Source organism: Gallinula chloropus, assembly GCF_964237585.1.
Source record: "Gallinula chloropus genome assembly, chromosome: 1".
Classification (NCBI taxonomy): domain Eukaryota; kingdom Metazoa; phylum Chordata; class Aves; order Gruiformes; family Rallidae; genus Gallinula; species Gallinula chloropus.
This window is the reverse complement of record NC_140085.1, coordinates 7,340,963-7,366,341: the sequence shown is the minus strand read 5'-3', so window position 1 is coordinate 7,366,341 and position 25,379 is coordinate 7,340,963. Positions and strand designations below refer to the sequence as shown.

The 25,379-nt window shown below is 44.0% G+C and overlaps 1 protein-coding gene across 1 annotated transcript in view; it reads right to left on the bottom strand.

Annotated features, from left to right (window-relative positions):
* Window positions 1-25,379, bottom strand: part of CAMK1D (calcium/calmodulin dependent protein kinase ID) — a gene marked incomplete at its 3' end in the record, with an annotated part of 227,028 nt that overhangs the window by 79,751 nt on the left and 121,898 nt on the right. The window contains exon 3 of the mRNA XM_084268080.1: window positions 6,489-6,563. Coding sequence (XP_084124206.1) covers window positions 6,489-6,563 — 75 coding nt within the window. The remainder of the gene's footprint in view (window positions 1-6,488; window positions 6,564-25,379) is intronic.

Here is a 25,379-nt window from a genome sequence, read left to right as displayed (position 1 = left end):
TTCTTCTTTACTACTGCTAGTGTTTCTCCTGATTTATTAATAATGACAATAATATCATCTGCAGAAAAAGGTGATGCTGAGGGCCTTCTCTCAGGTACTTGGGGAAAAGTATTTTCTGCTGCTAAAGAAGGTATCTTGTTTTTACAATTCATGTAACTCCTGTTGTGAATGCAGAGACATTTATGCATCTTGCTTTTATCATTCATACAAACCCCATCGTGAATGCAGAGATATTTCCTTCTGTCTTTTGCATAATGCTTTACAGGCACAAAAAACCCCACACTATGGGAATAAATCTCGTTGAAGGAATGTGGTGCAGCAGGTCTAATGTTTTGCTTTAATTAGCATCCTGATGTGATAGCGGCTTGGTGTGCGTGTCACTGTTTTGTAACACAGTGCGTCCTTGCTAGGCTCCTTAAGGAACCTGGCAAACACAGCACTTCCCTCCATTGTCTGTTGTTTTTCTTGGAGGCTGAATATTTTCATTGAAATGTCACTTGCACACCCTGTCCATGCTTGGCTGCTCTTGGAGTGCGCTCAGGCATTGGGCTTTCAAAAAACAAAAGGGCTTCAGCACTTAATCATGGCTTAGTGCTTTGCTTACTTATCTGCAAAACATACAGGTGAAAGGCAAAACCACAAGTGGCGTAGGTTCAACAGCAATGAAAACTTCTGCAGATTTTCCTGCAGGTAGGTAGGTACCTGCCTGTTTGAGCTGCATCCCGAGGTGTTACATGGCTGTACAGCACTTGCATGCGGTGGGGGAGAGCTGGTAAACAGCAGGAATGGGGCATGGGGAGTCTGAGCCTGCAAACTTCTGCTCAGGGCTCTCCTCTGTGCGTGATTTGCCGCTGGCAGGAAGGAGCTCCCGTCATCTTGGCTTTTCTGTGATGGAAATCATCTGAATAATTCAGTAGAGTGAAGATGCCAAGCTGTAAAAACCCCAAGGTCAGGGTTTTAGGCTCGGTTTGGACTGGAGTGGGGTTTTTTTTTGCAAGGGAGAAGCATTTCAGGGTTGGCTGAACTGGGCTGCTCACCCTAAAAGCTTGTTGTCAGCAGAGACGTCAAAGCCTGGAAAGACCTTACGCAGGGAAAATACTCCGGTTTCCTTGGAGAATCAGAATCACCAGCTGACAGGATCCGGGTAAGGCAGCATTCCTGCCAAGAGGACCAGACCCACTCTTTGGGAGCACAGCCCCGCAAAGAGGTGGAAAGCTATACCAGCCTGGCAGTAGGGTTTCCATTTTCTTTAACTAGATCCTGGTATTATTGGAAATTCCTCTGGATTTGGCACTATTCTCGACCACAAAAAGTGCAGAGAAACTCAGAAGTGGATGTTAAAGTTTGATCATTATTTACCTAGCTACATGCTTTCCAAGGCCTCCTCTTGTGACCTTCCTCTATTTGAACAGTCTCATTACCTTCAGGAGAAATTAGAGAAATAAGATTTCCAGTGTAGCAAGGTTTAACTACAGTCCAGAAGACTTAGTTATGAGGACATGCTTTGTACCTGTAAGGATGCTAAGCAATGGTGTTGATTCCCTGGGGAGTGTGTGACTAGAGATCTATAAGAGAAGGTCAGAAAGCCATCAGGTAAGGCTGGTGGCCGGTAACAGCAGCATATCCTGCCCTGGGACAGGCAGACAAATTCCATAAGTCTTGGAGGTGCCTTCTAGACCTATTTCTAGCTTGTTTTCCAAAGGCAGTGAGGCAATGGCTCTCCATCCCACATAAGCTAACCCCTCTGAACCACTGGGTGAACTTCAACCAACTTTGATAGAAGGTAGAGATACCAAAACTATGAAGTTCCCACCTAGTTTAAGCCACCATGGATGAATAAAGGAGAGAACAAGGAAATTAATATCTTAATCGATTTTTAACACGGCTGCATATGCTTTTGGAGAGGCAATAGCCCCAGCTCTGGTGGCTGTGATTAGCACAGGGTGTGCACAGTCCTGCAGGAAAACAAACTCCACTCTTTCATGCTTCGATGCAGGCAAACAATATGGATGAAGTTAGAGTTGAGCTTCACGAGTCTGCTTGGACCTGCCCAGGCAACACCTTCAGAAACAGCATTTGTAAATGGTCCCATGATACTCGGGTGGAAAAGATGTGTTTATGTATATCCGTGTTTGCACATGATTTTCCAGCATGCAGACAATGAATCATCAGCAGCCAAAGAGGCTGATTGTGTCAACAAAATGTTAGTCGACTATACCAACCACAACAGGCTATCGGGGTGTTTCCCTATACTGACAAGGTGAAGTAAGGCAAACAGCTTAGAAGCTTTGAAGAGAAGGACTTGGGGGTGTTGATTGACACAAAGCTCAACATGACCCACAATGTGTGCTTGCTGCCCGGAAAGCCACCTGTGTCCTGGGTTGCATCACAAGCAGTGTGACCAGCAGGTGAAGGGAGAGGATCCTGCCCCTCTGCTCTGCTCAGATGAGACCTCACCTGCAGTATTGTGTCCAGTTCTGGAGGCCCCAGGACAAGAAAGACATGGAGCTGTTGAAGCAAGTCCAGAGGAGGCCATGAAGATGATCAGAAGGATGGAGCACCTGAAGACAGGGCTATGAAGAGTTGAGCTTGTTCAGGCTGGAGAAAAGAAGGCTCTGAGGAAACCTTAGAGCCCCTTCCAGTATCTAAAGGGGCTACAGAAAAGCTGGAGAGGAGCTGGTTACAAGGGCAGGGAGGGACAGGACAAGGGGGAATGGCCTTAAACTGAAGGAGGCGAAATTTACATTAGATATTAGGGAGAAATTCTTCCCTGTGAGGGTGGGGAGGCCCTGGCACAGGTGGAAATATGAAAAAATCTACAGCATTTTTCTGTAATCCTGCAAAACTGTAGCAGAACCATCGTAGAAAGGGCAACGATTATTCTACATCTGTATTCTGCTTTTCAGCTTCACTGGTGACTCTACCTCATACCAAAGCTGAGCAATAGTGCTTGGAGCAAAATACAGCATGGAGTTGTCCATAACCTTGACAAACTCAGAGTCTCTGGGTTGGAATATCCTGCATTTTTGGAAAATAAAGAAAAAACTGTCGAGTACTTTCTAAGGAATAGGTTGATGCTTTGAGACACCATATGAAATTCTGAGCTGTCAAATCTGTGGATCTCCAAGCAGCACTCTGTCCTACCTTGTGCTAAGAGGACTCTGACAGTTTGAACAATTTTATGGTGCCTTGTATACACTGAATGTAAAAACAAGGTGGTGAAACCAAAGCCAGAGATCAGATTTCCTCATGAACATGCCAGGAATCACACGGACAGATTCACCAACAGCTACATAACCCTGAGAAGAGCTCCCAGAGGGACTGGTAGGAATAGATTAAGTAGATGTGGCCAGCTGCCTCTTCGGCTCCCTTCCTACCAACCCCAGCACAGACGGTGCCACCTGTGCTTGCCTGTAACTTTGATAGAATAAATGACGTGCAATATTTATCTGTTAAGTTGGCCTGCCAGCCAGCATGGCTTTCAAGTAAAAGTAGATGTACCAGAGAGCAAACATACAGAGGGAGGCTTGGCCTACCTCCAAGAGTCTTCTCCCACAGAAGTGCTGTGTGATGCTCAGAGGCTGTAATGTGGATTTTCCACAGCATGGCAAGGAACACTCTAAGGGCTGGTAATGAAAATACTGTCGATGCAAGAAAGAAATCTCACTTGGGAAACATTAGTTAGTGCCCATGTAGCAAGCAATGAGCCAGGAAGGATGGCATATGGATTTGAGATTTGTTGTGCCCATGATACTGATCTTTAGGTAGCCCTATTTCAACACCCTCTTTTCTCTTTTAATCTAAATGTTGCTTCCTGAAAGCTGCTCGATCAGAACCCCTTCTACTTCATATCAAACTTGTTTTAAATGTAGGCAAGTATTTTCTGATCTAGGAGAAATAATTGAAAATCAGAAACTAAAAAACCCACAAGGAATCTAATAATAAATAGGGCAGAGATGTAAACAAATAGATACCTCATACCGTGTGATGCTTCACAGCTATTGTATCAACAAGTTGGTGTTACCCTGGAAACAAGAGATTATCTGTGCATGCCTTCTCCCAGACAGAAACTGGGAAAGGAGGCATGCAGAATTGATTTTGAGTCATCCAGACTTTGCAGAGTTGCCACCCAATTATTGATGCCAATCGATCCCAATCCCAACGATTGATGAAAACTCAGAGGCAATGCAGGGGTTTCACCATCCTTAATGCAACGTCCACAGTGATGACAGTGGACCTGGCCATATTTTCCTCTCCACCTTGGGGTAACACAACCCTTTTCCAAGAAAGCACGGAAAGGTTATTCCCTGGAAATACCCTGTGAAGTGCAGAGAACAATGTGGCCTTGGCTGATCTGCAGCAGCGAGGAGAGCCAACAGCAATGGCTTGGCACAACATCAAATGACTTTAATAAAATTAAATTAACATGTTGTATCCCATAGCTGAGGTAGATTAAGAGCATGAACACACAGGAGGTTTGTCACACAGGCTCTCTGTGTTGTTATGGTGCTGTCCCTTGACTGTGCCCATATTCAACTCACATGTCCCTGGGGCTTTAGAGGATTTTTCCTGCTTTTTATTACTAGGAATGATAAAAAGCATCGACGCAGGGTGTCTTGGTCTACCTCATAACACAACCTGCAGCTCTTTATCACAGCTGTCCTGAATGCTGCGGATGGGTTACCTGCTGCTGACTTCAGCCAGGCATCTCATCCCTGGGCATCAGTGAAGCTGTGGAACAGCTCAGTGATCAGCCTTTGGAAAATTAATTGTCTGGGTTTACAAATACAGCTGTAACAGAAAGGATAATTCCCTAGAAAGAGTGGAACTGTGAGCAAGTAGAAATTTATACTAATATATATTCAGTGTCACCTATGATTACAGGCATGTTTTTCAGATAACCCAACAATCTGGATGTAAGAAATTTAGAAAAGTGAGGGTTATGCTACATTAAGCAAGCTAAAAATAAGTAGGAGTAATATTGATTACCTTTTTCTAAAGAGATTAAACAAAAATGATGATTTGTAAATCAACTGATCATGAAACTGGAACTTCCCACAACCACAACTGTGGTTTGCTGGAATTTGTACAACACCAATCTTCCCATGCAAGTCCTTTTGCAGCACACTGGGCTGAAACGTAGGGCTACAAAAGCAGATTAAATATGTATTCTTCCCACACTGCCAGCAGGACAGCTTCTAAGGACACCTCCACGCCCAGACATTACTGATAGACAAAGGACTGGCAGAGTCCCCAAAGAATTCCTGTGGAGTATTTAACCCCAGAGCTGCATCTACCAGATGCTCCAGGCTTCCCTATGGAACATCTGGCTCTTCCCAGCTGTGATTTATCCTCTGCCCTGTCTGCTCTGCTCTTGGAGGTGACCTCATAATTGAAAAAGAGAAACTAGAGCTGGTGCAAGGAAATCTTAACTTCAAATCCTGTTTTTTAATTGATTTCAGAGAGGAGAAAAAGAAAGAAAGAAAGAAAGAAAGAAAGAAAGAAAGAAAGAAAGAAAGAAAGAAAGAAAGAAAGAAAGAAAGAAAGAAAGAAAGAAAGAAAGAAAGAAAGAAAGAAAGAAAGAAAGAAAGAAAGAAAGAAAGAAAGAAAGAAAGAAAGAAAGAAAGAAAGAAAGAAAGAAAGAAAGAAAGAAAGAAAGAAAGAAAGAAAGAAAGAAAGAAAGAAAGAAAGAAAGAAAGAAAGAAAGAAAGAAAGAAAGAAAGAAAGAAAGAAAGAAAGAAAGAAAGAAAGAAAGAAAGAAAGAAAGAAAGAAAGAAAGAAAGAAAGAAAGAAAGAAAGAAAGAAAGAAAGAAAGAAAGAAAGAAAGAAAGAAAGAAAGAAAGAAAGAAAGAAAGAAAGAAAGAAAGAAAGAAAGAAAGAAAGAAAGAAAGAAAAAAAAGCAGTATGAGCATCTGCCTGTCACTTCCCTCCTCTCTGTCAGGTGGATGGAAGGTTCAGGGAGGTCCAGCATATCAGGTACCTGGTAGGATTCTGATCTTCTCAGCCTCAGAGAGAGGAGAATGGGGAAAAAGAGAAGCTCTGGTGAGAGAGAGGTGTCAAGGAGCAGTGGTAAGAGCTACTGCTGCTGCTGAGACAGGGATGGCGCTTTCTTGCAAATGCAGCACCCGTGCACCTGGTGGCATCTCAGGTCACCTCCTGCTCAGTACAGACCAGATATCTGTTGAGTCACCAAGAACTAAACCGTGGCACCATACATACAGAGCCAGTTCTGATCCCCTTAACATCTCTTCTTCACTCTGGCTTGATCTGGGTGAGGCTATTCGCAAAACACCTTAGTTCCCAATTTCACAACAGCCCAGCCCATCACGCCTGGAGATTCATTTTTAACCACTCACTGAGGATTTTGCAGACTGCAGCACACAAGACAAATACCTCCCACGTATCACTTCTTTTAGGTTAAAGAACAAAGGCAGAACAAGAAGAGTTGGCAATTTTTACACAAAAACATCATTAGGTTCAGTACTTACAGTTGCATGACCAGATATAAATGGTTTGGACTCTCATAGATGTCTTCCAGGGCGACTATATTTTCATGCTTGATCCTGAAAAAACATAAGATAAGATAAGGTGAAATAGTAATTCTTATTTTTTTTTAAGTGGCTGCAAAATGCAAAGCTATTTTTAGTTAGGTGCTACTTGTCAGTGTCTTATTCAGCATCATAAAATATTATTTTGACCAAAGTAAACAGTCAGGAGTGCTTCACAGCCCAGAATACTGCTCACAGAAAATTCTTTCAATCCTCTCTGAAGTCAAACTATTTAAGGGCTAAGTATTTGGGGCATCAGAGGTTTACAGTTCCTGTGTCAGATGAATGAAGACGTTTGGTTGGAGGTTGAAGTCTCAGGATGGCAGCAAAGCCGGGTGTGAGAGGGGATGATTGAGGCAGGGTGTGGGCAGGGAGAAGGCAGGGATTTTCCCCTGCACAGAAGCTGGTGCAGGTAGGCAGCAGCCATATGACAGCTCCATGCTCCTTCCCACCAAATTTGCCCTCCTCCAATGTCACACCAGCCCTAGACAACTGGATTTCCCTGCAATGTTTTTAAGCACTGTGCATTTTCTGTGCAACAACTCCGAGCATCTTCATAGGTTTTCTACACCCTCACCACCCCCAGCAACCATTCCCACTAAGCCTTTTGTCAAAATGCAAACTTTAAAGAGAAAAATCAGCTCTACAAGAGAAAAATCATCTCTACACACATCCATCTAATTAACTACGCAGAACAATGTCTCTCTGGGTTAGCTCCTTAAATGCTTACAAATAATTTACAAAGGATACATCTAACGTGTGCAAAACCTAAAGAGACCGCCAGTAGAACTCCAGGGGCAGAATATTAATTACACCAATTTCAGACAATCATTTTGAGAGCAAGAGAAAGCTGGGAAACACTAAGCAGGGACCACTCATTAAACAACAGACAGACACATTCAGAAAGAAAGTAAAAGTGCATTATCAGCAAATGCAAAACTCTCTACATGTTTCAAGGTTCAAATAGCTTAATTAAGATGCTTAATCAGGTTTCAGAGCCACATCCTCGATGGTCCCAAGTGCTCTAATGCCTGCGTGAAGATGCTGAGAGCAGAAGGTCCCCTGCGCCTGGCAGGATCCTTCCCGTAAGAATGCAGACTAATCCAATTTCCTCTGAATTCACTGGAAAGATTATGACTGACCTAAATTTACAACCACAATCAGTTATCAAAAGCTGCATTAATATAAGGACCATCACACACAGGAAATTTAGTATCAACAATAAGTGAACCCAAATATAATGCACTACAGGATGTTAGAGCAACAAATACCTCAGCAGGCTCCTTGTTTTACTTAAATATCTGGAAAATCCCACGATAGTTTTGCAAAATTTCCAGGTAGACTGCACAACAAATTAAGTTCTTAATATTGACCACAGGAAACCAATACACCACTCAGGAACCTTGATTTTGCTTGCAGGTCCAGCACCTGGTCCCTTCAGGGTTACAGGGAGGGCAAGGGAGTTTTGTTTGCCTTGTTAGCTGAAGGTACACTCAGATCCCAAACAACATTTCAAGCAAATAGTGACTTTTAATGGAAATGCTATGCATTTATATGTTTTCCTTCATGCACATGCACATGCACATCCACGTGATCACTTGTGTACCTCAGAGCATCAAGACCAAGAAGGCAATTTTAATACAAATAATCTACTGCAGGATTATCCGTTTAAAGCTGCAACGCAGTTTGTACTGGGTGCGTATTGATGCTTTGCCTTTCTATTTTTGAGAACCTCAGAGGTTCTCCAAATCAGCCTAACCCCCTCTTGAGACAGTTGCCAGCAACACCTAACTGTCACACAGGGCTGGTGGGTGGGTGACCCTCAAAGATGAACAGCCAGCAGAGGCAGAGGCCAGAAAAGGGTTCATCAGGCATGCAACGCCGTGCGCTGAGGGTTGCCGTGAGACCCCCTTCCCTTTCTGATTTGCAAACCAAATAGGCACTGTGCTGCTGGGCTCTCTGAAGGCCGATGAACTTGGCTGGTTTTAAAATGAAGGGGGAGAAAGGGTTTAGTTGAGCCAAACCGTGTCTCTCTGAGCTCAGGTGCATGATGTAAGCACATGGGATTCAAGGAGACAAGGAATATAAAGTGTAATCTAGAAGAAGAAGCTGAATCATCCCCCAAAGTAAAAAGGGAGACACCTCCCCATGGGGATGAGGGTATTTGGAAGGTGTCCCTTTGGGAGGTGATGCCTGACAACTGCATTTGAGGGGCTTGCTCAGATGGGAAGGAAGCATATTTTTTTTCCCATTTTCTCTCAGTCTCTCCAAGACCAGCAAGGCCTTAATCACAGCATTACACAGTGCTTAATATTCCTGGGCAAGTGCACATCATGCACCTGCCAATGAAGCAGCTTGTCCCACACAGCATTTCTCTGCTCAGATGGACTCTCAAATGCCAGGCTATTTAAAGGAACGTGGAATTCTACATTTAAAAGTTGAAATTAAAAATCGATGGAAATCACCTGGGGAGAAACCTATGGTTTAGATCAAGTTGTGTGTTGTCAAGCCGGAGCTGGACCAGAGCATCCATGGGCTTCCCAGCAGAGGTCACTGCAGCCAGCAGCAGCCACCGGCGCCTCTGCAGCTCACTCCACTAGCAGAAATTGCCGTGTGCACCTTTCTCCACTTCAAAGCTTGGCCTACAGCCCCGACACGCAATAATTAACCCTTCGAGGCTGAATACTGCCGGTTACAAGAACACCCCAGCGTTCAGGGAGTCGGGTGCGGTAGCGTCACAGCATTTTGTCGGTACCACAAAGGCCTACAGGGACTGGGACAAGTTTGTCCTTCTCTCTGCGAGCAGATCGACGGTGCCAGGCGTGTGGGTAACAGCCAAACGCTTCTGGCTTGCACAGATGCTCAGGTACATCAAGAGCTGAGGAAAGCACTGTGCAGCGGCAGCTACTTGATGGTCACGGATCAGGAGGGATTTGGGAACGGCTTAATTAACTCTGCTTTTATCTCCTTCTAGAAGCACTGAGTGAATCGCAAAAGTTCAGAGGATTCACTCTGCTAAGCCTCCAAATGCCTGCACGCTGCCCCACCGGTGATCTCGCTTAGCAGAAATACTCACCACAATATCTGATCTCCTCAAGACCTGCCAGGACTTATTTTTTTAAAAGGTGCTGCTCTCATTTTACAGAAGGGGAAGTGGCACGCAGAAGAGCTAGAAGTTTTTCTGGGATCACATGTGAGGAGGGAGCACAGGGGGCTGAAAAAACCCAGATACCCCCACCCCAGAGTATTATCTTAACCAATGGGCCATTACTCCATCTCAGTGAGAGGACTTTAACCCCACTTCTCCGCAGGCTTTCTCTTCCTTCTGGCCTCCCTCTCTGTCCTCTCTCCTTCCCAAAATGCAGCTCCCATGCTGAAACACAGAAACCTGCCCTGGATTAACTCTGCACAAAGCAATGCGTTGGTATCATGTTGTAGAATGGTGCAACACCGTGGCTGCAACAGAGGGGACATGGACTGGGGTGAGAGCAGTTCCTGTTAATTGTTTTCAAAGAAAGAAAAAAAGCTCAAAAGTGAACGTCAAAAGATGGGCTTGGTTCAAACAAATTATATCAGATTATGTAAGTAGTTACGAAAAAGGAAACATCCAGCTAAGGAAATCTTCCTCACCACCCTTCTAACCTCCCCTTCATCACACTTGGTCTTTTCATAGAATCACATGGTTGGAAAAGACCTTTAAGATCATTGAGTCCAACCATTCCTGTCCTATGCTAAACCATATCTCTAAGTACCTCATCTACCCATCTTTTAAACACATCCAGGGTCAGTAACTCAACTGCCTCCTTGAGCATCCTGTTCCAATGCCCGATAACCCTTTTGGTGAAGAACTTTTTCTTAACATCTAATCTGAACCTGCCCTGGCACAGCATTTAGCCATTTCCCCTTGTCCCATTACTTGTCACCTGGCTGAAGAGACCATCGCTCACCTCTCTATACCCTCCTTTCAGGTAATTGTAGGCAGTGATAAGGTCTCCTCTCAGCCTCTTCTCCAGGTTAAACATCCCCAGCCACCTCATCTGCTCCATGTAAGATTTGCCCTCCAGTCCTTTCACCAGCCTGGTGGCCCTTCTCTGAACATGCTTGAGGACCTCATGCTCTCCCTCCTTCCTTGTAAACCACAGGCACTGCTTGCATCTCCCACCTCCAGTGTGTGACAACTTTGGCCAAACAGAGAGAGGCTAATACTATTATGAATTTGCTCAAGACTCTTCACCCTACAAGTCCCATGAGATGCTGCAATCCAGGGGATAAAGAGGAAAATAAAACTAGAAGTGACAATCAGAGATATTTAAGAATAAAAAAAGAAAATCAAGAGTGATTAATACTGGGAAGAAACTATGAAATGAAAGGGTGGATTCACCAGTTTCAGAGCAGTGCTGGTCTGGGTGCTGTGCACAAAGCAACCATGCAGAATTACTAAGTTTCCTCTCCAGCCTTTCAGGTCTGTCATTCTGCCCATGCACTGTTATAAAGGTGTTAGCAACACAAACAACTGGAGGTAATGTTGCACGCAAGTAGTATTTTAACATGTGTGTAAATTGCCAACCGAGACTTAAAGGAGCAAACTGAACTGGGCAACAAACAACTTCAGGTGACTTTTTCGAGCATGGCAGCTGTGCAAACAAGAGCTGATGAGAGAGTGTTTGATCTGCTGCAGAGCCCCGAGCACAGCCTGTCCCCCTTTGCTTGCTGTGGAGTCATTGCACAAGAGCATTGATAGGGCAGTCATCATTTTTCCTTGACTACTACAGACAGTGTGCAGTGCTGTTGAAACTCAGAAACATCTGCCTCTGACAGAGCTGCAACCTGTCCCTGAAACAAGACACAGCTTGACCAGGAGTGGCATTTGGCCCTGCATGACGGTTTCCATCACACCAAACTGGGTGTGCTGGGATGCAGTGATGAGTATGTGGCATGGCACTCCAGTGATGCTAAAATCCACCCTTACATTGGGCCAGAACAGAGTAGCCACATCTTACTCCCTGCTGCCAGGAGGCCACAAGTCCCATAGGATCACTGGTCCTAATGGGGAAACTCACCTCAACATTTGCAAACACACACACACACACAAACACAAAAGAATAATAAAAAAACAGAATATACTCCATGGGCTTTGGCTTGAGATTGCTTTTAAGAAGCAAAGGATTAAAATATGGTAGTTGATGTCCTATAAGGGAAACTAAATCCTTTAATGACTGAGCTTCCCGCACACCTCTGCTGATTCCTGAATATCCCAGAGACCAAAGAACTAAAAGAAAACTGGTTGCATATTGCCATGGATTATTAATTAGAGGGACTGCACTCTACACAGGTGAAAACAGAGAGCTCAGATTTTGCTGTTGCATTGACTGCCAAACTGCCCAGAGAGTATGTTAAATATCCCAGCTGCAAAAGCATGCTATAAACTATGATTGAATGGCTTGTATTAACATCTATTATATTTAACACTGAAAACTAGGATCAGTTGGAAGAATACTGCAAAAAAAGCTTGGGCAAACACGAGAGTGGTTTAAGTGGGGCAGGTTCCTTCTGTAACGGCTCCTTCCAAGTCAGAGTGTCACATCCACAAGACGTGACATTTAGTGCTGCGCCTCCATGAACAGCACGTGTCCTGGATGAAATGCCACAAGAAAGCACAAATAATTTTGTGAAAGCCAGGACTAACAAAGCCTGAGTCTGTAAGGATTTGTAGCTTTGAGAAACCAAAATGTCTTTGCAAATAAATGTTCTATTATTTCCACACACACAGAGATTCGCCAGCAGTGTGGGGGTTACTGGCCTTGATGAATTCACCGGTTGGCCAAGGAAAACATTTAAATCAGCTTCTGACACTAGAAACTTCCCTGTGCTCAGCTGCCTTGTTTGGTTGAACAGAGTCAATAATTTCAGCAGGTATTAGGATAGTCTGGCACATGTTCACACGGAGTGATGGTATCAGATTACTTTCCATGTGAAAGAAAACTACCGAAAAAATCTTCAGGTCGGCTTGTGATGCTGTGAGAACTCATGGGAACAAACCACACCGGTCCCCAGGGTGCTAAGAGGAGAACAGGGGAAGTGAGATGGTAAGGGTTGGTAAGGGGAAGGAAACTGATGGGTCTCCTGGGAAAAACTGTCTGAATGCAGCAGAGCTCTGACCACCACTCCTGGTCTAGAAAAACCTTCAAATACTGATGGGGCTTGCAGTGTCTTACCCTGATGCAAGGCCTCTTATAATTCAGACCTTTGAAAAACAACCAGACATATATATGATGTGAAGTATCATATTTTTAAGGCTAAGCCTCTCCTTATCTCATAGCACCCAAACATCTTCCAGGATGTGTATTTTACAGATGGATATTCCCCATTTAGCTTCACTGACATTTGTATGAGCATGACACTGGCCCATCGTCCAAGTTTTCCTCCCACATGGACTTTCTGGTGTGAAAAGAAACATAATCTCCAGTTCAAGCTTTCTTTTTTGCACAGTTGGCATTTCTGAGACCTTTCCCATCCATTGACTGTCCGGTATCTCATTTCTTGTAAAAGGTGGTGATCACAGAATCCCAGAATGTCAGGAGTTGGAAGGGACCTCAAAAGATCATCTAATCCAATTCCCCTGCTAGAGCAGGATCGTCTAGACTAAATTGCATAGGAATGCATCCAGGCAGGTTTGAATGTCTCCAGACATGATATGGCAGACTTTTACCCCTCAAATAGGTCACAAACTGTCTTGTGGGATTTTATGTCTCAGACTGAAACCTTTTGTCACCTTGATGATTTCAGGCCGCTCAACAGGAATGCCTTTTATACCGCCACTGCAGAGTCAGCAAATAGTCTACTGAGCACTGTATGATGTTTCCAAGCAGCCAGGAGATGTGGCCCCGAGCAGTTTAATTGCACAGAGGTTCCACAACTTCACATCCCACACACTATTCCTGTCCCTCATCCCCAGCCAATAAGTACATGACACTGCAGTGGTGACAGCTGCTGTAGCTACAGAAAGAGCTTCAGTCTCCACTCACAAGCACATATGCAAATAATGTGAAAGTTAATGAAACCTCAACTAGACACAGAAGATAGATCTGAGCAAAACCGGGCAGATTGTCAGTGTTTCTTAGTGAAGGTGGATCTACAGATCTTACAAAGCCAAAACATCTGCTTTTTCCTTCTTACAGCATGTAGATTGCTATTTTTTTTAAATGATATTATTAATTTTCTTGTTGCAAAGAGCTGGATGAGGTTACTGGATTCAGTATTGAGTATTTGCTTGCATTATAAATAAAAAAGAGCAGAAAGATAGAAATAGTGCTAACTGCATCTCATGGCCAGACGGTATTTTTGACCCCCTCTGATCTCCTACCACTGTGATACCTTTTGCTCCCATCTCCATTGCCCATCTTGCTTTGTTTGCTCTAATGACTGGGCACGGGAGAGCTAATTCTAGCTCAAAGCCAGATGGTTGAGTGCCCATATATAGATTGTCTGGCCAGTTTAACTAAATCTCTGTGGCTGGAAGGGCAAAGACTTGAATTTTGGCTTCACATGTGGTCTCTAAACAACAGACTGCTCAAAACAAATGAAGAAAATTAGTGTCTTTACTAATATCTTTAAAATCTCTGTGCTTCTGTCAGGTTAATTGGAATGGGTAGGAAGCATCATCATATGCTCCTGTCTGCTTTGGAAAAGTGACTAGAAGAGAAAGACCCTGGACGGCCTAGGAGATGTGACACAAAAGCAAATGTGAGGGATGAATTACTTCATACACCTTCCCTCGGCTGAGGCAGAAGAGGAGATGGTGATAAAAAGCCCCAGTGCTGGTAGTGAGCAGCAGGTGGCTCAGACCCGGCGTTTAAAGGAAGCAGCAGCAGCCAAAATTCAGGAAAGAGACAGATGCCCACCGAAAGTCCCACTTCTATTAGCCTTAGAAGATGATTGTAAAATGAACAGGTTTTGCCAGTTGAGTTTTTTCAGGATTTAACACTTCAGTTTGGAATGTAATTTTTGATACGCAAAGAAATGAGTCAGTATTCATCCTGAGCTGGTGTCCTAGCAGGGTGCCAAGTGTGTCCATCAACCAAGCTGCCTCTTCTGGGACTTACATGGGGTATAACCCACTGCAAAGAGGAGAAAGGATGGGGAGGTGTCACGAGACCTTATCTCATGCTTATACAAGTTGACCTCTCTCCATTTCATCTACCTGTCACCATTTGATCCTACCCATCACCTCTGAGATCTCCTGTCTCCTGCTACTCAAGGGTGAAGACCCAGAAAGCTTTCCAACAATGTCAGTGGCCTTTCTTCCCCAGCACTGCATGTCTTCTATTGTGAATGCCAGCCTTACGTACTATGTTCATAAAATATTCTCAGGAGATTTCACGGTGATAATGTCAAGTCGGAGACATTTTGCAGCTGGAAACCTGAGCTGCATAGTTAGGCAGCTGTAAGACAAAACTATACACCTTGCAGTTTCTGATCTATGCCCTACCTTGTGTTATGCTCCCCAGCAGCGTAATCCTTCTCTTCATTTCTAATTCCTCCAGATGCTGTGAGCACAGACCAGCCTGGCTGCTTCACTGCCCAGCAGTGCAGATGGAAGAAGGGGGGATTGTTTGCTCGTCTTAAGAAATAGCTTCTCAGGCTCCCTCTTGGGAAGGGGAGAGAGAAACAGTGAACTTCCTCAGGCCCAGAGCACGTGTGTTTTCCTCCCAGAGGTACTTCCTAGCCATCAGGCACAGAGCAAAAGTGATGCTGGAGGCAGCATCCTGACTGTTTCTGAGACAATAGCTGACTCCAGTTGTTGTGCTGGGCATGCTTCTGGCTCTGTTAATCACGCAATGAGTAAGCCCACAGGCTCGTTGCCTCCCTTGAGACACAGGCTGAGGTTATGCCCTGTTCTGCCTCATACTCAGATCTCAGCAGAGCTCAGACTGGGCTGAACATCTCCAGCACAGATGCATGGGTTTTCACTAGCATGGGTGAAACTTTATAATCCCACTTAAATGCAACAAATGAATGTGGGATCTTGGAGAATAAAAATGAGGGATCCCCAGACTGCACACCTGGAGTTAGGTGCCGACCTTGTGCCCATTTGTCTCAAGCGTTTTCATGTGAAAGCTCCTCCCTTATAAAGAGAGGCTGAGGGAGCTGGACTTGTTCAGCCTGGAGAAGAGAAGGCTGTGGGGGGGACCTCATTCCTGCCTTCCAGTCCCTGAAGGGAGCAGAGAAACAAGAGAGGAATCAACTTTTTTAAAAGGGCAGACAATGGCGGGACAAGGGGGATGGATTGAAGCTGAAGGAGGGAAGGGTTAGATGAGATATTAGGGGGAAGTTTTTTACAGAGAGAGTGGTGAGGTGCTGGAACAGGCTGCCCAGAGAGGTGGTGGATGCCCCATCCCTGGAGGTGTTCAAGGCCAGGTTGGATGGGGCCCTGGGCAACCTTGTTTAGATCCAGGCCTGGGGGTTGGCGGCCCTGCCTGTGGCAGGGGAGTTGGAACTCTGTGATCCTTGGGGTCCCTTCCAACCCAGACCGCTCTATGATTCTATGAAGGAAGTAGCCTCTAAGCAAAAAGTAGCCTTAAAGTAGCCTCTAAGGAAAAAGAAAATCAAGTTTGGGGTTTTCTATGACAAGAACACTAGAACTCCATCAGGAAGACAAGGGTCAAATAACCTTCTGAAATGCTTGGATGCCTATAGTAAAACCTGCAGACAATTTAAGGCAATAGGAATATCCCCGTGTCAGTGTCATCCCTGATTTCCATGAGGAGCAGACCAAGCCATCAGAATGACAGCTTCCATGCAGTGGGTCCCAATTGGCAGCCTTCAAAAAGGCTTGCAAAGCTTGAGCAAAAACCTCCAGACTGTTTAATTTGAAACACATCAAAACAAATATTAATGAAGAATTAATCATTAAAGGTGAAAAAGATAAAAGTAATGGCTGCAGGGATTTATCTCAGCCAGAAACGGCAAACCATCTTTTAGTTGTTGGCAGCAGCCCTGTTTTCCCAGTGTGGAGGAGTGTGGATTTACATGTGCAGCCAGTAATTATAGCTGATTCCCACTCCCTCGCCTGGGAGACATGAGGAGCTACATGCAATTAAAGGTGGTGAGCAGCTCCTGGGCTGAGGTGGGCTGGTCTGAAGGGGTTTCATGAGACACCAGATGAACAAAACAGGACTCTATTTGCAAACCCCTTGACAAACATTGGTGTTAAGAGCCAGACTGACACTCTTGGAAGGGTGACCTGGCTGTAGGCAGAGCAGCTATCCCTGCACCTTGTCTCACAAAATGAGAAGCTCTTATTAGTTTACAGTGAATGAAGAGCTGAATAACTGGTATAATGCTCTTTTCTTAGCCTCCTGGTTCTCAGATGACTGCAGTAGGTACATACATTTGGTTATATCTGAAACCTGGCAGCAGATACTACACTTCTGAAAAGAAAGCTCTGCCATCCATGAAATATCCATTTGACACAGACACGGGGATGTTGTTGTCTACTATTATCTCCTTCACTGGTTTGAATACATACTAATGAAAGGTGAATGTTTCACCACCCACACACCTGCGTAGATAAGTTTCACAAAAACAAGGGTAACTGGCTATATGGATGAGTGCAGGACTGAAAGATGGAGCAAAGCTAAGTATTTCGTTCCACCATATGGGAAGTGAATGTAGCTGTCACCAGGGAGGTGTGACAGAGCTGCCTGAGGTGTAGCAGGAACTCCCAGCTGTGCCTTGTACAGGTTCTTTAGCTATTGGGTTGCCATACTATTTAGTGCGTATGAGCGAGGTGGGCCCATACTTCTGATGTTAAGGACTTTAACAGCACAAAGGTGGAGATCATTTACATACTCAGAGGACAGTGATGTAACCAAACAGACACTTTGGCTCACAGCATGGAGCAGGGCCATGCTCTACATTCATGCCCAAAGAGGTTCACACCTCGAAACTGCATTTTCTTCACAAGCAAAGCAGAAAAGCAAATGAACAGCTGAGCACAGATGACATCTTGAGCATAAACTTCTCCCTTGATGAACCTGACGAGCCCTTCGCATGCTCAACTCTGCAGATCTGACTGTTGTTGCTGGGCAGCCTGGAAAATCACAAGCATTCATTGGGTCCTGTCAGCTTGAGTGGGCATGTAATAATTAAAGCCCATTACAGTCCTTTGGTGCCATGCTAGAGGCCAACACTGTCAGATTTGCCTGGTTGCAGTTGTCTCCTACAGTGAGAAACAGCAAATGCTCTCCAAAAGCGGTGGGACATCCTATGGGCACAGGGGTGTGTGGGGGTGTGTGTGTGTAAAATAATAATCACTTTGCTCCTCCTAGAGTGTGTGGTTTTGAGTTTTTATCAAATCTTGATGTATTTGAGTCGTGAGGATCACTGTGCATCAGACATGCCTGCCTGCAGCCTGCCCACCTGGGTGGCCTCAATGCCATGAGCCTAGGGATTGGTGAAGCCAACAGAGGAGGATGCTGGAGCACAGCTCTCCTGGAGATCCTGGGCTAATCCTAAACTCGCTTCTCAACAGCGGTCTGACTCAAACGCTCAGTCTGTAGGGATGAGCCACATGACAAACTCATCAGTAGCAACCTGCCAGAAAACTCCCTCCTTCCCTTCAGGCTTCTGGGAAGCCAATTTATTTTATTTATTGAGAAAGACAGAAGGATAAGTAAGAAGCTAGGCAGGTTTCCACATTTCATCATCACTGTATTAGGACACTCCTACACAGAAGATAGCTCCCCCAGTTGCCTGTGGGAAGTGCCAATAGCCCTCGGGTGAGTCATATACACCCTATACCAGAAGAGAATAAGTGGGAAACCTCTGCACAGCGGGGGATTGATCTCAGAGGACAACCGTATCACTCTGTGTTCATTATGAGTTACTGTCCTCAATCAGTGTCAAGAAAGCCGAACTCAAAGGCAGATTCACTTCTGAAACCCACGTGAAAGCAGCAGGACTACTGAATGTCCTGGGGCCACCCCTCTGCACAGTTGGCAATGACGGCTTCGGTCTGCCGTAACTGAACCTGCCACTTTAAAATTAAGTGAAGGCTACTGATGTTCAAGCCTGTTTTATTTTGAGTCTTCCCAGATACTAGAGACAAAAATACGTCTTCTATTTCCACTGCTATTGGGCTTGCTTTGCGCATGGTTTTCAGGAAAGAAGCAGAGGGACAGAAGAGAAAGAAAACTCCCAGCAGCAGGCAGAATTATCATGGCATAATTCAGCTGGGCCAAATCTCAAAACCTCTAATCAGGCAAAACCCCTGTGGGTCTCACTTGGCTGGATTCAAAACTTGGCAGCATCACTGCAGAGTCCAAAGCAGACCTGAACTTGACAGAAGAGTCAAGTAGCAGAAAAGTCACTTAGCCAGAACAACACAATTAGCAGTAACCTTTGCTAATAAGGATGCGTTTGGCTTGTGTATAACGGCTAATTGGGTTTTAAGCAGGTGAGAATAGGGTTGAGAAAGTTAATCTCCCCAGTTTTACAAAGGATATGACAAAGGGGGTCTAATTACAAATTAAATAGTGTTGAAATTCATTTATTCTTTCTACTTGTGTTACTGTGCCATACAGGGACCCTATCTACAGGTTTCTATTTTTAGGAGAGAGAAACCTGGATTCACAAATGTCCCCAAAGTCCCTTCAGGGAGGTAATGGAGAAGTTTAAACCAGAAGCCAGGCTTATACTTGCAGTCACCTGCCCAGTAAAAAGTACTTTAAATTGCAGCTCCAGCTTTTCCCATGTCGTGCAAGTAAAATTTTTAAAAACACCCACTTATAGTAGTCAAGTATCAGACTTCTAAAGATTGTTAGGCACCTTATGATGCAAGTAACTTCCTACAGTAACTAAGCATCAAAGCACTTTCAAACATCCTCCTGGGTATCTTCAGATAGCTAAATATCTTATAAATGTATCTTCAAATGATTTCCAAAGGTGATATGAGCACTAAAGAGCTGGAAGCCTGGAATCTTTCCATAGTTTTAAACCACTGATATCCACTGCAGATGGAATTTATGTTTTTTAAACGTGTCACTGCGGCACTGTCTTGCTCCAGAGCATGAAGGTTAACAATGCCAATACTACAGACACTAACAAGCAGAATATTAATGTTATAAAAAGCAATTAATGTTAAAAGACAATAAATCCGTCATGTAGAGTAAATTAAAGTCTAGCTGTAGGAACAGTAGGGCTAATGAGCAATATTGGAATGACATGTGGGTTATTTTTCCATTATTCTAGGTTTTACCACTGCCCACTGATTTTTTGCATGTCATTGACGAAGCAGAAACGGGAATGAGAATAGTTTGAAAATAAGAGCTTAGAAACGTGCTCCAAATGATGATAGCCGATCTCTCTCTCTCAATTTCTTGTTTTTGTTCACCCAACTAAGAGGAAATTGGTATGGAAAAAAAATGGGTTACTTCATGGCATTCAAGAGAACTTTCTCTAACCAACTGACTTACAAACTACAGCGCTATAGATTTCTAATATTTTATGCAGCCAAGTCACACATACAAGTCACACACAGTGACTCATTTTTTCCTAAGCAATACATCTAATTAATTCAAGGTATTTAGAATGAAAGGTAGCTATTAGATGAAGTTTAAAATAAGTGGGATTAAATGCAGCCTTTGAGCTGATGGACATAGGGCATTCTGGTTACATCGCCCTCTCCTCTGCTGTGCTAAAAGCTGTATTGCTCACCAGAAATAATACTGAATTAATACATTCAAGCTGTATCCTTTTTAATAGTGCATCTACCATCAGAGCTTGTCAGAATAATGCTAGAGGAGTCCTAATACAACAAATCTCTTTTCACAAAAGGTGCATCAATTTTGAGCTGGTTGCGGCATGTGTCTGGGAAGAAGGCGTTCTCCAGCTCAGCCTTTGAGGCTACTCAACACTTGGCTTCTCCCACAAGAAAAAAAAGCAGCTACAAAGCAAGAAGCCTGATTTTATAGCATTCACTCCTACCTATTGTATTCTTAATTGGGACAATGCCTTGGTTTGCTTCATGAGACAGTCATCAAGCCTACCTCTTTTTTATCATCACCTCAGCTTTGTGCAGCTCCAATAAATTCAATGTCTTGTCACAAACTGCCAAGTGTATTAGCGCTTCATGGATGCCGAGCACAATAAGCAAAAACTGCTGGGAAAGTAATTGGTGATGTGATTAGCATCACAAACTTGAGGTTAGAAGTTCATTTCTGGATGAATGTACACATTCTCACGGGTCTTATCATCTGCGATCTGGTGATCTCTCAAGAGCTGGATTTGGAATAAAATTTACAGAACATCTCAATTCCAAATGCAACACAAAACCAGGCACAGATGTTCCTATACAATTCCTAATTTGTGCATAATCTTAAAACCTAGAATTGCACAGGTCCTTACCAATTATGTGTCCTCTCACGTTTCACACTCCCTTGCGCAATGCCCCTTCAAGTTCAACTCCCAACTGCATTGGAGTTGCAACCTGACAGGCAGTCTGTCCTAATCTGTTTGCCCTGTTTTATCTGCCAAATTGCACCTCAACTCGTGTATTACTGCATTACCATGTCACTCTGTGTTCTGGTGGGATTTTAAAATAACAACATATTTTATGCAAATAATTATTTCCTCCAGTTAGAGGGACATTTATGTGTTCTCAATAGGACATAAGAGAGAGGAAGCTACCTGCTGAGTTAATGCTTCAGCTCTGAGCTTCCATTAACCTCCTAACTTCGACCATTTTTCATTATGAAATCACGACCTTCAAAACAAGCATACAGAAAAAAAAGTACATTTCTCCCCACTCACAAAGCTCTGAAGTGTGACTGGAAACACTGTTCTCACATTTAAAAAAAAAAAAATAAAATCTACCTTTGAGCCAGGACCAAAAATGAATGCTTGCAGAGCCAATGGAACTTGTTTAAGAAGTTATGAGTGTTTTAAAGGGAGCTGGAGTTAGCATGGAACATGCTCAGGCTTCAGGCTGGCACAGGCTACCAGCACACATTAGGTAAAGTACTTTGGAAATATTTAGGAAAAAAAGTTAATCATTAATCCACATTTTGGCTTCAGCATGTGACTTCACACCAAATAACAGGCACATCAAGAGGCACCAACAGTAGCCAAGAAACCAGCTGGAAAGCTCCAGATATCCTGGACACCCATAGGTATCTCCCTCTGATATTATACATCTTTCTGAGAGACAGAAGTGAGGTGCAATGGGCAGAAGAATGACAGTTCGTACTCCAAGGACACACACTTGTAGATATCTAAAGTTAGACGACAGGAAAGCAAACCCTGTGCCCTCATTCACACTTGAGCTCACCCACACAATGCTGGTGTGGTACCTCTGAGCTGGTGCTGACGATGCTGTAACGTACAGGACAAGACAGAAGCAGACTCTCCAAGGGCTAGACAGGTTTCAGCAATGTGAAACTAGGTCTGGAATACTGGAAAAGTCACATAGTCATAATCCCATGTACCGAATCTGCTGAGCAATTAATATTGCATCATACAATGCATGTGCTTAATTCAGACACAATTCACTGTTACCATTCTGATTAATACAGACTGTTGAATTCTGCTTTGCAAACTCCATACTAGATAGAGGTGAGGAAGGTGAAGCTCTGTTTCTCACATGTCATTTTGCTTTTGACAGGCATAAATACACTTCTGAGCGGATAATCAGAGTTGTCAAATCTCACAGCACTTAATCACTCAGCATGAATGGTTAAAACACTTAAAATTAATCTCACATTAGTCTAATTGTTACTCAGTGCCTTCTGGTCTGTTTTCATTTTTTGTTTTTGTTTTACATCTTATTTTGTCCTCTGATTTCAGCTGCATCCCCCCCTTCCATTTGCTCTTTGTCGGAAGCCCACCCGAAGGTGGAAAGCTATTTTCTTCTCTATGGTAGGCTGTCTCTCATATGCAAGTGTTCCATCTGGCTGCTCTTTGTGCCAGCCATGCCATGCAATGACAGTGGGTTGCATAGAGTATCCAAATGCTTGTGCTTCCATTTGTACTGTCTGTGTGACCCTGCTCAGGGGAGCAATCACGAACTGAGAAGGGGAAGAGTCCCAGACATGCATGTTTCAGTTACTGCAATCTCCTTCTCTCCAGCCTTTTTCAGTCGTTCTCACTGTAGCAAAGCACTTCTATGCACTATCCATTGGCTCTTATGCTATCTTTTCCCTGAACCAAGACACATCTCCATCTTTAAGGACCTTCTCACCTATCTCACTGAACATTCAGTTCTCACTTCTAACAAGGTGGTGATGCCCATCAAGGGAAGAACCACCAGATTTTCAAAACAGTACCCTTATTCTACCTGCTACACTCACCAGATGCCCACACATTTTTGAGCTGTTCCTTATGTTCAGGGTAACCATCACCACAGCCCTCCTCACAACTCTTCTAGGCTCCTAAAAGCCTGTGGCAGGAGTTTGGACTAGATGATCTTAAATGTCTTTTCCAAACTAAGCCATGCTATAATTCTAATGATCTTCCTGATTCCTTGTGGTCTCTCATCTGCCTGAACCTGTCTCTCATATCACATGGTCCCCTATGGTGTGAACTCTTTACATACCACATCCAGGTGATCACACTATGGCATGGTCTCCTTCTGACCCTTGAATCCTGCACTACTGGTGCCACTCTCATTAGGAAGGTATGAAAACACCTAAACCCAGGAGGTTTGTTAGCCTTGCGGTAGGCAGCAAACCACCCAGGGGACGGGCCTTTTGAGCTGCCAGGTGTCTCATCATGCAGAAAGGGAGGGAGCACACAACCACAAGCTGTAACCCCCTCTCAGTTGCATACCCATTTCCAGAAAGGACTGTAGTGTCTGGCTGCAGGATGAACAGAGATAGCTAATGTACCTCCTGGAAGTTAATCTCTCAGCTTCTGAGATGGACAGGAGCTCAGGCACTGCTTGTGCCAACATTAGACAAATTTCCATCCAAGATTTTGACTTTCTGGAGGGCTGGTCTCAGGCTTCTAGCTCTCTCCACAGATCATTTCCACAGGCTTTGGACCACATTAAGGCAATCTGCATCCTACCCTGACTCTCAGGGTTTCCTTTTCCTTCCAAATAACAATGCTACAGTTTGAAGGAGGGACTTGGCCAAAGAGCTCTGCGGATAAACAACCTTCATCTCTTTTTTGCCAGAATAACAGTCCTCCTGAGAGGAAGAACACAGATGCCTAATGGTCCAAAGGAACTCAACTTGCAGTTGATTAAAGTAGAAATGGCCCTTGAAAGTGGAAAAAATCACCAAGGGAGGGAACTGTAGGTCTGGAAATGAACTGAGACCTCTCTCTGCACCCATTGAGAGGGATATGCCAGCTGGGAACAGGACCTCAGCCTGAGGATATGCTGACTTGGCAGACTGAGCACAGCTCCCTTTGAAAACTTCCTTTCCCTCGCAGAAACCCCAAGGAAGGAGTTTGCCTTCTGAAAATAGCTGTCAGCTGCTTCCCGGGATGAATCCACCCGCTGCATAAGATGCTTCCTAGTCTCAGAGTGTCTGTGTACGTGTCTGCTGAGGCCATTAGCTATTAAAAGTATTTCTATAGGTGGTTAGAAAAAGCTAGGACATGACTCTCTGGCAAATGCTGCTAACCTCTTCTGAGACTAAAACATCTCCTTGCTTTCCTGCTCACCCACAAAAAGTATTAAACAGAACTTTCAAACACAGAAATCTAAAATTAGCTACCGAACGCCAAGCAGGTATGTGCATAAACCAAAAGCAAGGTGATTAACACATCCATTAAGTTTGCCAGAGGCCTGGTAACTCCTAATGTAGTTGATGAATTACTCAGACATCATGGTGATGGTTTGCAGCATAAAACAAGAGGACGATGTGCGTACACCCTCTCCGCTCGCTGCAGCCTCTTGACAACTTTAATCCTCCATTTCAAACAGGATTTTCTTTTCACCATTTTCTAAACAGACTGAGAAGGGGTGTGGATGACATGCCCACAACTGAGTGGGGCCAACGGCTGAAATCAAGAGGAAGTTTTCATTACTGAGCTTCAAATCGCGGTCCAGAATTGATGCAGAAGTGCCTACCTCCCTATCCCTCAGCATGACCACGCTATCTTGAGAAATCTCACCTATAGGCTGGTTGGGGATTTTTTAGTCAAATATGCATGGTTTTCTAATGCAGACACCCACAATTTCCAGGTGATTGTCCTTGAAACAGGGACTGGTATGCATTTTACAACATCTCTTCATTTTTTAGGACTAAGACATATTTTAAGCTTAAATAACTTTGGAGGGTTCAGAACGACTAAATGCACTGTTTGATAAAGAGGATCCTTCCCCTGCACAGTGCCAACCCTGATGCCATCTTTTATCCAAGGGAAAATAAGCAATATCCATCTCTTCAGAGATCCATGGCTCATGTGAATCTGATAAGATGGTACAAAAGCTATTTTCAGGCATTTATACAGAAAATATGCCTTTGCTTCTCACAAGCATGAGTTTCCAGATGCTCTGGCTGATCCACATAAAACACCCTCAGCATCCCACTGGCACTGTTTGCAAGCTGCTCGTGCTAATAGCTGATTACATCCAGTTAGGTTTTAATTCATAAACAACCTTGTTGAAGTAAAAAATATTAAACAAATGTAAACCTAATGTATTTGGGAAGAGATTTAGAGCCTGATTCTCCAAACAAACAGGTCGTGCTATTAGATAATTTAAAAGGAAGGAGGGGCACTGTTTCCTTGTAGCAGCATTTATTATTTGTTTAACTAAAGGTCAGGCAAAATATTAAAAAATGTGTTGTCTCAGTCACTACAAAGGCAGATTTCAGGGGTGGG